At 47.4% G+C, this 15,268-nt stretch overlaps 1 protein-coding gene across 5 annotated transcripts in view; it reads right to left on the bottom strand.

Annotated features, from left to right (window-relative positions):
* Positions 1–15,268, bottom strand: part of MYO1H (myosin IH) — a 96,331-nt gene that overhangs the window by 15,528 nt on the left and 65,535 nt on the right. For all 5 annotated transcript variants that reach the window (XM_083583802.1, XM_083583800.1, XM_083583801.1 and 2 more), the window contains 9 exons: positions 14,460–14,540; positions 13,256–13,361; positions 11,271–11,388; positions 10,189–10,302; positions 9,803–9,879; positions 8,160–8,228; positions 5,923–6,007; positions 5,626–5,785; positions 4,572–4,655 (listed from right to left, as the gene is read on the bottom strand). In XM_083583802.1, the coding sequence (XP_083439928.1) occupies positions 4,572–4,655; positions 5,626–5,785; positions 5,923–6,007; positions 8,160–8,228; positions 9,803–9,879; positions 10,189–10,302; positions 11,271–11,388; positions 13,256–13,361; positions 14,460–14,540 (894 nt within the window). The remainder of the gene's footprint in view (positions 1–4,571; positions 4,656–5,625; positions 5,786–5,922; positions 6,008–8,159; positions 8,229–9,802; positions 9,880–10,188; positions 10,303–11,270; positions 11,389–13,255; positions 13,362–14,459; positions 14,541–15,268) is intronic.

Raw genomic sequence — 15,268 nt, forward strand, 5'->3', positions numbered from 1 at the left:
GAAACAAAAAAATAATTATCGGAAGGACATTCATCTTAATTGTGGAGATTCTTCCCCCAAAAGAAAGATGTAGTCTATCCCAAATTTCCAAATTTCTTTTTATCTCATTCCAAGTCTTTATGTAATTTTCCTCATATAGGTTGATATTCTTAAATTAATGAACTTTGAAAAGATGTTGGTTTGAACTTTGGTGGGGACTAGCTGTTATGATAAAGATAATGGGGATTATAATGGTTTATGTTATTAAATTTAAAAAAGCTGAATGGAAAATAAGGTTTTATTTTAAAAGGAATGTTAAGAGATTAGGATTTGCTGAATTAATAAGGTGAACTAGAGAACAAGAAGGGGAGGTATGAGGAAGTAAAAGAAATATGTGATTGAAAAACTGTTATTGAAACTGAATTGTTTTTAATATTTTTCTTTTTCTTTTTCTTTTTGTGTTTATATAAAATTGGAAAATCTAATAAATATTCATTTAAAAAAAAAAAGATATTCTTTGCCGTTAGCCAAATCCCTAAGCACTTGACTTTCTTCTTCACCTCTAATCCAGTGATTTTTTTAATTTCATTTTTTTCCCTGCAACTCCATATTTTTAACTAACAAATTTCGGTTTTTTACAGTTAATTTTAAAACCAGCCACCTGTCCAAATTCTTTTATCACCTCAATCACTTTCGGAAAACTTTCTTTGGTATTTTCCGTAGTAATGATAAGGTCATCAGCACAGGCTCTCAATTTGTAAGATTTTCCTCCCAATACTATACCTCTTATACCTACATCATTCCTTATTTTCCTATTCAGAATTTCCAACACCAAGATACATAGTCATGGGGATAGAGGAAACCCTTGTCTAGTTCCCTTCCGCTTATTATAAGTCTGGACTGTTGTCCAGAATATACTGCCTCTACAGTATTCCTCTGACAAAGGTTTCGCCAAAACCCATTGACCTCCAGGAAATATTATTGAACGCCTTTTCTGTGTCAACCAGCATTAATGCTGCTTGCTTATTGTTTCTGGATTGCAAGTATTCTAAGATGTTAATGATGTTTCTTATATAATTTTGCATTTGGCATCCAGGTAAAAAACCAGCCTGATCTTTGTGTATTATTTCCTTCAGAAACTTTTTTTAGTCTTTCTGCTAAGATATCCGCAAAGATCTTGTAGTCACTATTAAGTAATGAAATTGGCCTATAATTGGTGCAAAGTTGTAAATCAGGGGTCGGCAAACTAAGGTCCGCGGGCCAGATTCGGCCCAAGTGCCCTCTGAATCTGGCCTGTGAATGGTTCTGCAATCACCGCTTGGATAGGCGCAATCACCTTTTTTTTTCAAAAAAAAATTGGGCGCCATTTTTTTTGCCCTTCCTCCCTCACTATGGCGGCCTCCCTCCTCCCTCCCTCTTCCTGGCTTCTCCCCGTCCTGCGGAGGAAGGGGGCTGGGCTTTAATAGGAAGCCTGGCGCCCGGAAAAGCTGGCCCAAAAAGGAGGGGTGCCGCTGCCGCCGGCCCCCAACCGCAGGCAGAGCAGCAGAGGTGGGCAGGGCAGGGGAGAGAGGGAGAGAGAGAGAGAAGCCCCCTCCGCCACGTGTGCGCACTCCGGCCCACCACGAGGTCAGGGGGACGGTGAACCAGCCCCCTCCAAAAAGTTTGCTGACCCCTGCTGTAAATCCATCCCTTGCTTAGGAATGAGCGTTATATAGGCCTCTGACCATGAAACTGGTGTTTTCCCATTAACTAAAATATTCATCATGTCTTTTAGTGGGAACAATATAAGTGTTATGTACTGAAGTTCTCACCCTGGGCCAGCAGGGGGATACTGTAGGTAGTTATGCAAATGAAGGATCGAAAAGTGATGTTCAGTGATTAGATAGTTTTAGAAAATGGCAACAGTTGCATTGTTCTGGAGCTCTATATAAGCAGGCTGACTGAGCTCCTCAGCCAGTTCTGTTCTGGCATCTGAATAAAGAAGAGCTGTTTAAAGAATTGCTGTGTCGTCTGACATGTTCGCCCACAACTTAACAATAAGATCTTCCAATTTTTTACAATAACCGGCTGAAAGTAAGTCCGAACCTGGGGTTTTCCTACTTTTGCTTTTTTAATTGCAGATTGAATTTCAAAGATCGTAATTGGCGCATTAAGCATGTTCATTTTTTCACTTGATATTTTTGGTAGATTGGTATGTTTTAAAAATTCTTCTATCTTTTCATGGTTTGCCTCTCGTTTTTGGTATAAATCTCTGTAGTATCTTACCAAGCTTTCACAATCTCATTTGGATCATCTATTGTTCTCTCTCCTATTCTCAGCCTCTTAACAACTCTTTCACTCTGTTTTTCTTGAGTTGCCACACTAGTAATTTTCTGGGCTTATTCGCAAATTCAAAATTTCTGTTTTAATACTTTGATTTTCCAATAAATTTCTTGGTCAATGATCGTTGCAAATTGTGTTTGTAACAATTTAATACTCTGTTTAATTGTTCGCTTCCTGGATTCTTTAGGAGTTCTTTTTCTTTCTTTTTTGTTATGTCTTCTAAAATTTCTGTTTTTCTCTTCTCCCTCATTCTTTTTTGAAACATATTTTGTTGAAAAAAGAATCCCCTAATCACCGCTTTTCCAGCGTCCCACACTACTATAATATCTGTACCTTGATTCATATTAAACTTTAAAAATTCTCTCAATGTCTTTTTTGCTTTCTGTAAAATTTCTTCATCATTTAATAAGTTTTCATTGAGACTCCATCTTGGTTTTTTTAATCTCTCCTCTTAGTGTTAACATGACTGGCTTATGATGAGAAATGGTTCTCAGTAGGATCTCTGGTTTTGCTACTTTTAATAGAAGTTCTTTAGACACCCATAAAGCATCAATTCTGCTTGCTGATTGGTTGCAATTTGTACAACACCAACCTCGTCGCTGCTTTGCCCCACCCAGTCAGCCAATGGAGGCCAGGTGCATGGTGGTGCCCCCTCACGAGGGCATCCATTGCAAACGGCAGGATGCAACCGCCATTTCTGTCATGCATCCTCTGTTGAAGGGGGGCAGTCTGAGGCCACCTTGGCACTATACATTTAAAGCACCAGCATACCACTTTAAACAGCCATAGCTTCCCGCAAAGGATTCTGGGAGCCGTAGTTTGTCAAGGGTGTTGAGAGGCATGAAGGAAGCCCTATCCCCCCCCCCCAATTCCCAGAGTGCTTTAACAATCAGTCCCTCCCAGGGAACCTTGGGAACTGTGGCTCTGTGAGGGGAATAGCGGACTCCTGGCAATGCTCAGCATCCTTAATAGATGACAGTTGCCAGGATTCTGTGGGAATGCACTTTAAACATATACTTCGGGCAGAGGTTTCCAACCTTTTTGAGTCCACAGCTCCCTTTACCAACTACATTGTTTCGGTGGCACCCCTATGGGGTTCAGGAGCCCAGTTATGTAACCCCTTCCTCCAGAGCTGGCAGCCTCTCACCCTTTTGGGAACACCCTCCCTTGTGGAGTAGTCCCTCGGCCTCCTCTCCTCTCCTTAGGAGTCCCCTGGTCTCTGAGCTGCCCCCCCCCCCGCCCCATAGAGAGGGGCCTTCTCACACTGCCCCACAGGGGCCTGGGACCTGTCTGTCCATTCCCAACAGCTGGCAGACTGCCTGGCTAGGCTCCCTGGCCCGCTTGCTTGCTTACTCAGAGGCCGCCTCAACTCCTGACAACCAGCACCCCCTGGCCAGCTCCAGAGGCACCTTTTGCCCATGGAGCTTGTAGCTAGGGCTGGTGCAACAAACAGCTGTGCAAGCCTTTGGGAGGCAGAGATGCAAGAGGGCATCAGAGGAGAGAGGGAAGGAAAGGGGGACGGAGACCAGTGTTGCCTGCGGCACCCCTGACCATCATTCAAGGCACCCCAGGGTGCCATGGCACACGGGTTGAAAACTACTGGCTCAGGGGAATGGAAGAAACCCCAAACCTCTGGCAGCTCTTGTCACAAGAGTATTTGATTTTCCATGAAAAGAATTGCTTTTAACTGTCCTGGTCTTTCCCCACAAGGAAACCAGGGTCTTCTGGTGGTTCCCTCACTGTGAGAAGCTAAGTTACAGGGAACCAAGCAGAGAGCCTTTTCGGTAGTAGTACCTGCGCTGTGGAACGCCCTCCCATCAGATGTCAAGGAAATAAACGACTATCTGACTTTTAGAAGACAAATGAAGGCAGCTCTGTTGAGGGACGTTTTTAATGTCTGATGTTTTATTGTATTTTTAATATTTTGTTGGAAGCCACCCAGAATGGCTGGGGAAACCCAGCCAGATGGGCGGGGTATGTATGTATGTATGTATGTATAAATAAATAAATAATAATAATAATAATAATAATAATAATAATAATAATAATAATAATAATAAAATAATTATGTGAGAGAGCTGCAGTGAAGGTCTTTGGCCCTTCTGAGAGCTCCCAAGCCTCTGCACCTCTGAGCCTTTGCAGAGTGCACTGTCAGCACAACAGTAGATGCAACTAGGAGCCAAGGGGACGTACCCAGGACAGATTCCAGCTCCCAACACCATTCATTTTAAGAATTGAGCCCCACAAAAACTCAAAAGCCCAGACTTTACCTGTGCCTTCTTCTGTGCTGTGATGCCGCGGCAATATTTCCGGACAAGGTTTCTTGTGCAGATCTTTCTCAGGAACTCAGATGTCTAGGTTGAGAGGGGGGGGTGGAGTGTAATCTGTCATTTGAAGTGGGACAAGATGGATGTTTGGGAAGGGGCCTTAACGCAGCATGCAGAAGGCCTCAGGTTCGAGTCCCGGTTTCTGGCTAGTGAAGACTTCAGCTTGAGAGAGCAGCTGCCAGTCAGAGCAGGTGGCACCAGGCAAGATGGGGATAAGGCAAGCTTTTAGCAGCGATGGGGGACCTGTGACCTTCCATGCCATAGTGGGACTGCAAACAGCACTGAATTTCAGCTCCGTAAGGCCCCTGCAGCTTGATCTCAGTCTGCCCTAGGAATGGGCAAATCTGCCAATCTTAGTTTCTCTGTGTTTTGCATTTTTCCAGCCACTCTCCTCTTTCCCTCCTCAGCTTGTGACGTTCCTTCCAGGAAAGTCCTTGTGACAATTCCTCGGCATTTTAGTGCAAATTTCTCCCAACATATACAAGCAGTTTGGCCAAAATATGTGCATATCGTGTTTTCTGTTAAATATATATACATACACACATACACATCTAACATAATATTGGGTGCTATTTTCAGTGAAGAGGCATCTTTGTGTACACCAAACTTTGTTGTTGTTGCTGTTGTTTAGTCGTTTAGTCGTGTCCGACTCTTCGTGACCCCATGGACCAACACCAAACTTTAGTATATGCCTATTTCCCTACATGTGCCTTGGCTGGAGAACTGCATTGCAAAATTTGGAGAACTGCGGATTCCAAAGGACGGCTGAGCTTTGGTTCAAATTCCTGCCCTTCATCAGTGCCCTCAGCTAACATGAGAAGGGCTGGATCAGACCAAAGGCCCCTCTTGCCCAGCATCTCAGAGTGGCCAGCCAGGCACTGCGGGACACCTGCAAGCAGGGCTTGAAAGGCAGCTGCCCCCCTCCCACTCTTGTTCCCCAGCGACCAGCATTCACAGGTACAGTAGCTCTGAACATGGAGGTTCTAACAGCTCTCACCTCTTGCATGATCTCTGGAGGCTTAAGCCAGCTTTTGTCCAGGACGTTCTTTGGGACGTGATCTCTGAGTTTCATAAGGTAGGTGTACTGCACAAGCCTCACAAAGTCCTTGTTATTGCGGTTCAAGGGTTGCTTCCGGTGGATGAAGCCTCTGATGTACCTACAGGAGTGGTCCATTTTACTGATAATTTCATTGTTTTAGTCTTCTTGTAAACCACTCTGAGGTTTTGCTTTGCTTTACAATTCAGCAATCCAATGTAAATTGAATGAAACAAACAAACAAACAAGCCAGCTTACTTCCGGATGGTCTGGGCTGCCCACATCCTCTTTTTGGCCAGCTTCCGGGCCAGGACTCCTCTCCAGCAGGACTCCAGTTTAATGGCTGCGAAACAGAGAGAGTCACCATGGAGGGGCAAGAGGACCCTTTTGCACAAGGGCAGAGCAAGAAGAAAGAGGGGCTGCCAAGAGGGATGCGAAAGCCCTGACCTGCCCCACCATTCCTCCAAGTCAAGCTGCCACGACCCCCATTTTTTGGGACTCCAAATTAAGGAAATGGGGGGAGATTGCCCAGAATGGTTAAGCTTTGTGAGGGGGAGTTGTTGAGTTTTGTGGGGGGGATTGCCGACAATTGCTCACCCTCCTGAACACTACTGCCAATTGCATGCCTTGCCGAACCCACCAATCATCTGTCCGCTTGCCGCCAGCAAACACCAAATGACCGCCCAATTGCTGCAGCAGCCAATCAACAGCAGGCCTTGCGGCTCACAACTGCCAACAATCACCCAGCCCCCTTCTGCACTATCCGTGTGTAAGACGACCCCCCATTTTTAACATATATTTCTAATAAAAAAACCATAGTCTTATACACAGAAAAATACGATCCTTTTTTCCTCATCCCAAGCCAAAGAGGGGTCATAAGTACCCGAGAGACGGAGGGACCTGAGCAACTGACTCTGGTTCTCACGGGTCAGGAAGGGACAGAAGTCACTCCCTCCCAGGAGAGAGACTTTAAAAGGCTGAGCTGCCTTCCCACCATCAGGGATCCAGACTGGACTTTCTATAAAATTGACCATCCTTGTTGACTACTTGTAAGTAAACCAAACAACCACAGTGTGGCAAATAGGCTATGTTTAGCCCAGTTTTAGAGCCACAGTGCTCTGGTTCATTGTGAGGTCCATTTCGACCTTCTGCCTGCTTTCCCCCTATCTTTTCTAAAAAATAAAGTTTTCTGAAGTGTGTGCGAGGGCCAACATCAGGGTTTTGGAATCCCCATGCTGCGAGGTGCGGTTCAGAAACCGCTGGAGGCAGCAGTATAGCTTAGCTGCTCGGGTGCCCGGTGCGATTCACACATGCGGAGCTTGCAGGCAGTCCGCCCACCGCCTGTCCCTCAGGAGAGACGCATGGCTCAGGCACACTGCAGGCCCCGTGGTATGAAGCCCAGTGCCCCCCGCCTCACCTGGCTACCAGTGGCGTAGGAAGGGGGGTGCAGGAGTTGTTTTTTTTTTTTAAGTGTTGGGAGCCCAAATTTTATTTATTTATTTTAAAAACACATATTTTTGCCATTTTGTCACCCGCCTCAGTGATGAAACCTGGGGCAGCCCACACCCACCGCACCCCCCTTCCTATGCCACTGCCTGGAGGGCCAAAGGTTCCCCCCTTCCCACTTCAACATAACAGTTATTTTATAGAGTTTTAAATATTTTATTGTGAAGCTGCTTGTAAGTAATATCAATGAATAATAATGTCACATAATTGTGGCAGAGGACAGACAGCAGAGGGCAACAATGCGCTGTTCTTGCTGAAGACCCAAGTAAACACTGAATTAATTTCTTTGTTCAGCTGCACTATTCTGAAAACTAGGAAACAGAGAAGCTGAACAAAGAAATTAATTCAGGAGAGTAGACCCCAAGTATGTTCTCCAGTGCTCATGTCCCAGCTGAAATGGGAATCTGTAAAGGAAAGGAAAGTTACCCACCCCCTCCTTGACCCGTTTCCAATCCATCTAGGCACTAAAAGAACTTGTAACTAAGAACAGGGGGCCAAGTTTTATTTTATTAAACTGTAAGCCTGAGAGCAGGGACCACCTTGTTTCTGCTACATTCTAGCAGAGGCGTAGGAAGGGGGGGGCGGGAGGCGGCCCCCCCGGGTGTCATTGCTGAGGGGGGTGGCTTTCGGTGTGCTGCCTGCCCACAACGCCCAAGCCTACCCCAAGCCGTCAATGGGGGGAGCGTGATAAAAAAAATTCCATGCTGGGTACCACTTGACCTTGCTATGACTCTGCAGTCTGGGACACTTTCCAGCTGAAGAGGGGGCTAACCATTGCTTACATCAAATCAATAAATATGCAGCAAATTAATGTTCGTTAGTAACATTCAGAATTGCAGCAAGAAGCTGAATGTTAGAAACCAGCATTTGAAATAAAGGCGTTTTGGGTCTCAATTCCAAATAATGCATTTTTTATTTAAAAATCCCGAATTGGTACAAAACCAAGCAAGATCCCCCTGGGGTTTTTGCAGCCAAGATCTGCTACTTACCTGCTTCCCTCATCTTTTGGAACTCACGCTTCCCTAAGCATCCTTTGTATTTGGCTTGTATTCTGGAAACTGAAAAGGAAAAGCAACTGGGAATTAGAGAATGGTAGAGTTGGAAGGGATCCCCAAGAGTCATCTAGTCCAACCCCCTGCAATGCAGGAATCTCAGCTAAAGAATCCATCACAGATGGCCGTCCAAGCTCTGTTTAAAAAACCTCCAGTGAAGGAGAGTCTGCCACCTTCCGCAGGAATCCAGAGCTTAAATTTCCCTGAAAATATACCGTATTTTTCGCCCTACAGGACACACCGTCCCATAAGGCGCACCTAGTGTTTTTGGGGGGAAATAAAGGGGAAAAAAGTATTTCCCCCCCAGGCGCGGGGCTGGGGCGGGGGAAGCCCGAGCTTCCCCCCCACCCCAGCCCCCAGAACAGGCAACTCTCCGCAAGCTGTGGGAGCCCAGCGCGGGCTCCCATGGCTTGTGGAGAGCTGCGCGAAGCCTGGAGAGCGAGAGGGGTCGGTGCGCACCGACCCCTCTCGCTCTCCAAGCTTCAGCGAAAGCCTGTATTTGCCCCATAGGACGCACACAGATTTCCCCTTCATTTTTGGAGGGGAAAAAGTGCGTCCTATAGGGCAAAAAGTACGGTATTTGTGAGGTGAAAGTCTACATTCCCAGTCTAGTTTTAAACCTGGGACAGGCAACTTGCGACGGCCGTTCAGATGCTGCTGGGCTCCCAGCTCCCCTCCGCCCTGGCAGCCAGCGCAGACAATGGTCAGGGGCAGGATGAGAGCAGGAGTCCAGCCACTCGTTCCCCACCCTTGAAGGACAGAAGGCTAAAATGCCTCTGGCGGGCACAAGGTTGGCTATGCCGAGGCAAGGCTGAGGAGCTGAACAAAACAATTAGTTGGTAGATAGATAGACGAAGATTGTCACACACCACCTCCAATTTCCACAGCAGAGCAGGATGCCAGGGAGTTCCAGGCACTTAGCCGGGTCTGCGTTTCGTTTTGGACAATGAGTCCCACCAGAGACTGTGCAATCTTTATGATATATGGTTCATTTACACATATATGCAACCTGAGCCTATGATGGAGGGGTTCAAAGCATTAGACTCCATGAAGGTCCCATCTCTTCCACTGCTGCTGCCTCTGATTCGAACAGACACCCCCATAAATTTCTGAAGTAATCTACAAATTTCCTTTTTAAAAAATCTGCACAAAAAATCAATTTACACATTCCATTGCAAAATACCTATCTAAACAAGGATTGTATGCCAAGGTACACATTTCTAAACGCTTTATCCTAAAAAATGCATTTTACGTGGATTTTTGTTTATATCTTTAGCCAAGAGCTGTACTGAAAAATCCAAAGAAGTGCAAAATCTGGAGGATGTTTACATTCTGATCTGTACAAATTAAATCAGCTCATGTAAAACTGCAGACCAAATAAAATTCTCCTCCATTCCTAGTTGCAAAATCCACCTGCTTTTAGCAATCCTAAATTTCCTGCAGGCCATGTGAACTGCAAGGCTGTGGTCTTCTCAGATGCTGCCTAGGGCAAACCCTCACAGAAACAAGGTGGCATCAAAATATTCAGTTAAAAATGACTTTTGGGGATTTGCAAGATCAAAAGTGGGCAAATTACATACCTAGCCGATTTTTTCTGAATTCAAAGGCATCTTCTGTGGCAAACAGAGTTCTTGGGAAACGGATGAATATTTTGGTCCTAAACAAGAGAAAATCATCCAATGAGATGCAGGCACCCAAAATTCTATCATTTGCTCTGAGGGTGGCCTCACCAAATTTAAGCACTTCCAGGAAGAGATGGGAAAAATCTGTCCATTTCAGTTTCTCCCCATTTCCCCCTTTTAAGTTCAGTTCACCACATTTCCACATCCATTTGCAGTCCTCATGAAAACACTTCCAGATTTTTAGCACACATTTCTCCTAACAGACACTCTTCTGTAATATTTTGCCCAATGTACACATTTTTGCAAGCAATTTAGCCTAATGCCTATTTGTATGTTGCTCTTACTTTCCCATTTTGTACTCTTCTGGCTTGTAGCCAATATGCTTGATTAGCTTCTCAACTCCTTTGGCAGCCGTCCCTTGCCAGTAAGGCCAGGTATCTGGACACAGGGACTTGTACCTAAAAACAAAATTATAAATAAATTCAGGGACTAAAGGAAAGTGTGTTCCAATCCAAGCAAATCTCCTGAGCCACTTCTGACCCCCCTCTCAGGAGCTGGAGTCAAGTGTACTCAAAGCAAAACACGGTATCAGTGAAGTTAACTCTTTGTTCAAAGAAGCAAAGCAGCGCAGGCCTAGTGGTGACAGCAGCCCTTGCCAGCAGCCCTTGCCCCCATGAGGCATTTGCAAGGGCTGAAGGTCCCTCTTTCCCACCGCTCTCTAAGGCTCCTCACCCAGTTCCTTCCCCAGCAGCTTAAGGCTCTGTCTGCTTCTCTCTCTTTCCTCGGCGTGTTCTAGACCATGGCGAAGGGAAACTGGTCGCAGCAAGAGGGGGAGACTCCCCGGCTTCTTCTCAACGCTGTCTCCTGGGCCCCGTCCTCTCCTGCCTCTGAGCCTGGACCGCTCTCCGCCACAGACTCTTCCTGCTCACCAAACCCTGTGGCCTCTTCCAGCACCGCCTCCTGCCAGTCTGCTCCCTCTTCTCCCTCTGACCCCTCATTGTTGTCCCACCCCCACTCCCCAGGCCCCAAACCTTCTTCCCTTGGGGGTCCCCAGCTGGTTCCTCCCACCACAACTCTGTGACCAACCAGTCCATGAAACCTTCCTTTACTTTGCCTATAGGGCAGTTGGTGCAGTGAAAGTAAGAATGTAATCAAAGCCTGCTGGATCAGGCCAATGTCCTACCTAGACCAGGATCCTGTTCTCACAGAGGCCAACCACATGCCTTTGTGGGAAGCCCCAAGCGGGACTGGAGCACAAGAGCAACTCTCCCCTTCTTTGGTTTCCAGCAACTGGTATTCAGAAGCCTTGCTGCCTCCAACCAGCCGTGACGCAGGCGGCTCTGCCCTGCCTCCAGAGTCAGAGGCAGTGATGCTGCTGAATACCAGTTGCTGGAAACAAAGGTGGGGAGAGAGCTTTGGGCCTCACCTTTGCAGAAAGTGCTCATACTTCCGACGGTAAGCGAAGCCGGCTCGCCTCACTCGCAGGTGCTCCATCAGGCCCAGGTACTTCACCTGGTGCCTTATCAAGGAGTCATCAAATTTGTCTGCAAAAGACAAAACCCACACCAAGGACAAGAGGTTGTTGCTACCAGCTGGATGAGGGCACATGTGCAAACAGGGGCGGAGGAAGGGGGTGTGGTGGGTGCGGTCTGCCCCAGGTGTCACCACTGAGGGGGGTGACAAAATGCCAGGTGGCGCTCACTGCGGGGCCTGAGCCACACGTCTCTCCTGGGAGAGACGCGGTGACTTGGGCGCACACAGGCTCCACGCTGCCCAAACAGTCCGCCCGTTGCCTCCCCCCCAGTTGTAGGACGGCTGAGTGGGAGGAGGCAGGCAGACTCTGGAGGCCCTGCGGTGCGCCCCGCCCTATGGGCGGCTGGCCCCACCCCAGGTGCGTTGTCCCAGGCACCAGAGCAGCTCCCTCCGCCGCTGTGTGCAAACTTTTAAGTTAGGAGAGAGAGAGAGAGCGCACACGCAGGCAACTGACCAAGGGAAGAGGCTGGCCAAGCCATGAGCTCCCTTCTCCTTTTACACCATTAAGATACATATGGTTGTTGGGCGGGGGTGATTCTGGATCATGCTCTGAGTCCCTTCCAATTTTTTGGATCCCCATCCCCAGCGAGGGCTGGAGTCTAATGGAGTAGGTTGCTGAACCGATCAGACAAGTTTCTTTGTGAGACAGTGACCCAAAGTATCCCCAAAGAATAAGCAAGGTTGCAAGAGCTACAACAAAGCGACAGGGCCTTCAGAGGCTTTCCTTCACCCCCCTCCCCTCATCTGGCTGCTAGGTAGCAGAACAATAGCCAGAGTTGTGTGTGTCAGCTGAGCTGGAAGCAGGCTGGAAGCTGGGGACACAGAGATGCAGAGATCTGCCTGCTCTGTGCTGGATCCAAAGCTGTGAGTCTGCTGCCCCCATTCCCAGGAAACCAAAACTGGGCAAGTGGCTGGAAACTGCTGGATTCTCACCACCTGGAGACTGGGATGGTGCCTATCGTTACCCAGGGTTCAGTTTCCTTGGAATGGAGGTCACTAGAGACTGTGTTGTCTTTAGGATATATGGTTTTATTCACACACACATATATATAACCCGAGCATAAAACCAAGAAACTCACAGCATGAATACCCCAACAGATCTCAGTTCTAGGGGTGCCCCCCTCAAGCCATAGCTTTGGCTTCTGCACACAGAGCAAGTCAAGCCTCTCCTTTCCAGCTTCCAGCTTCAGTCCAGGATAAAAAGAAAGACTAGCTCCTTGGCTTGTTCTTCTCCCACCCCAGGATGATGTGGCATCCAGCCAGATGACGGAGGTGGAGCCCTACGCCATTTCTGAAAGAGCATTGCAAGCTGATTGTGTCCGTAGCAACACATCTGTCCTTCACCTGCTCTTTAGACATGTAAATGGAGTGTTTGCTGGCCTGGCTACGGCCACTATCTGGGCTAATCATTGCAGCAGTCCCTACAAACTACAGTCTTGCAGGCACAAAACCACAGGGTTGGTTGGGACCCAAAGAAATCATCCAAAACAACCCCTCAACCCAATAAGAATATATATTCTCCCAGAGATCCATCCTCTCCGTGGGAAAACCCAGACATGCACTCAGTTGTGCCAAGGAGGAACTGCATTTCTTACTTCTTTTAAAAGCCCCCCCCCCGTCCCGCCTTTCCTTATTCCAATTATAGTATTGGGCATTTTGTGGGGAAGGATAGAAGTTGAAGAGGAAGGGAAGCTTGACCCTATGGTTGCATCTTAAGCTAAAAGGTTTTCTGGTTAGTAGGTCTAGAACAGGTCCCCATCACTGCAGACCTCTGCCAGCCAGAGCAAAGAGCTTTGCATATTATTATTATTATTATTATTATTATTATTATTATTAACACAATGCACCCTTCTGCTGAGTTCCCAGAGACAACCTTACCAGCCGCTTTGTCATCATTGGGTTTAATGCATCGAATGTAGGAAGGTTCTTTCGACATGAGGATGTCTATCAAACTAGCCAGGCTGTTTTTGAACTGAGTTGCCACCTGAGCAAATAGAAAGGACTCATTCAAAACAGTTACACAGAATGTCACCTAGGAAGTACAGTTGCAAGGACAAATCATAAAAATGTAAAAATAAAAGTGTCCCCCTCCAATTAATACAGGATTGCTGGTGGGACTGTGAGTTCTGGGGACATCCTTCCATCTGTGGTGGGAACGCCCTCAGGTTTCATTATAGTGGTACTTCGGGTTACATACGCTTCAGGTTACAGACTCTGCTAACCCAGAAATAATACCTTGGGTTAAGAACTTTGCTTCAGGATGAGAACAGAAATCGTGCTCCGGCGACGCAGCAGCAGTGGGAGGCCCCATTAGCTAAAGTCGTGCTTCAGGTTAAGAACAGTTTCAGGTTAAGAACAGACCTCCGGAACAAATTAAGTTCTTAAGCCGAGGTACCACTATATTTTGATCTCAAGCATATGAAGAAATATCTTAAACCACGTGCCCTGGCTTCCCCACACCTGTCGTCTCTCCACATATTCCGAAACAACATGAAAGCTTGTCTCCCAAAAGAGCTTTTGACGTGGATGTTAGGTGCTGCTGGCATTTCAAAAGCTCAGCAATAAAACCCCCCCGGGGGGGATCTACATTTGTCCTTGTGGTATAAGAACTTAGGGACTCAGGCTATTGTAGGAAAAAATTACACATAAGCTGCGTGCCTCCAGGGAGGTGGAAGATCCAGAGCACTTTCATGTCATCTGGCTGGAAGTTTCAAGCTACGTCACTTGAAGCTTGCATCAAACTCAGGCCTGACATCTAGGGCCACATGTATGGGATAAACCAGGGGTTGGCAACATTTTGGGGGCATGGGCAAGTTCGCGATCCTGCAGACACCATTTCCAGCGCTCCTTCCGACGCGGAAGACGCGTGCGCAGCTTCCCATTGGCTAGAGGAGCTTCCTGCAGCCAATGGGAAGCCTCCCAGCATCGCAGAAGGTGGTCCCCGCTCTGCTCCACGCCAGTTTAGTGCAGCACACAGGAGCCAACCGAGTGGGAGGTGGGGGGCCATGGACGGGTTAAACAACCCCCATGGGCCACTTCCAGCCCATGGGCCTTAGGTTGCCTATGCCTGGGATAAACTCACAGTCTCAGGCCTCCTTCGGTTGTCCAGCTCCGTCAGGTGGAAACATTCTCTGAGGATCCCATTTTTTGACCTGCACAGCACCTGGGATCAAATGAAAATAAAGCAAAGTCACTGGGAAGATCAGAGCACGGGGGGCCTATTCAAAATTTGCTGGGGGAGGGAAATGACGCAAAATTTCTAGACGTGCATGGGGCACAGGAAGCTGGAGAAAATACACCTCCTTTAAAAATCATGGACTTTTTTGGGGGGCGGGGCATGGAAAATTTGCAAATCCCAAGTCAGATCTTGCTGTTAAAACGAAACATAACCCAAGCTTTGACTTTAGAAAACAAGAGGATTCCCATCAGAACATCGTGGATTCTCCTTTCAAGTCGCCAGAATTATCACACGTTGAGAGCCTCACACTATAAACCTATCATTCCTCCTACTCCTGATGCTATGGTTGTGAGTGCCATTGTTTAGGCAGGCCAAACAGCAGCACCCAGCAGCTTGGGTGGAGGGAAATCCCTGAGGCTTGCAAATCTTTTTTTCAAAAGAAAGGCATGGGGAGGGGGAAGAATCCCAAAACAGTCTCCAAAGAGGGCTGGGGTCTTCAGTGCCCACAGAATGCAGACTGGCTGGCTGTTGAGACTGGAGGAGGAGGAGGAATGCAAGGACAGATTCGCAACAGGGGCTAACTTGGGGCTTCCAAGGGTCTCCTCTCCAGACTATGGCTCATGTTTCAAGTTTGCTTTTGGGCAATTTAAGATTGCTGGAGAGGAGAGAGGGGAGGGGGTCCACCACCAGCACTGCACTACACAGTAAATCTA

The sequence above is a fragment of the Podarcis filfolensis genome (assembly GCF_964270895.1).
Source record: "Podarcis filfolensis genome assembly, chromosome: 13".
NCBI lineage: Eukaryota > Metazoa > Chordata > Lepidosauria > Squamata > Lacertidae > Podarcis > Podarcis filfolensis.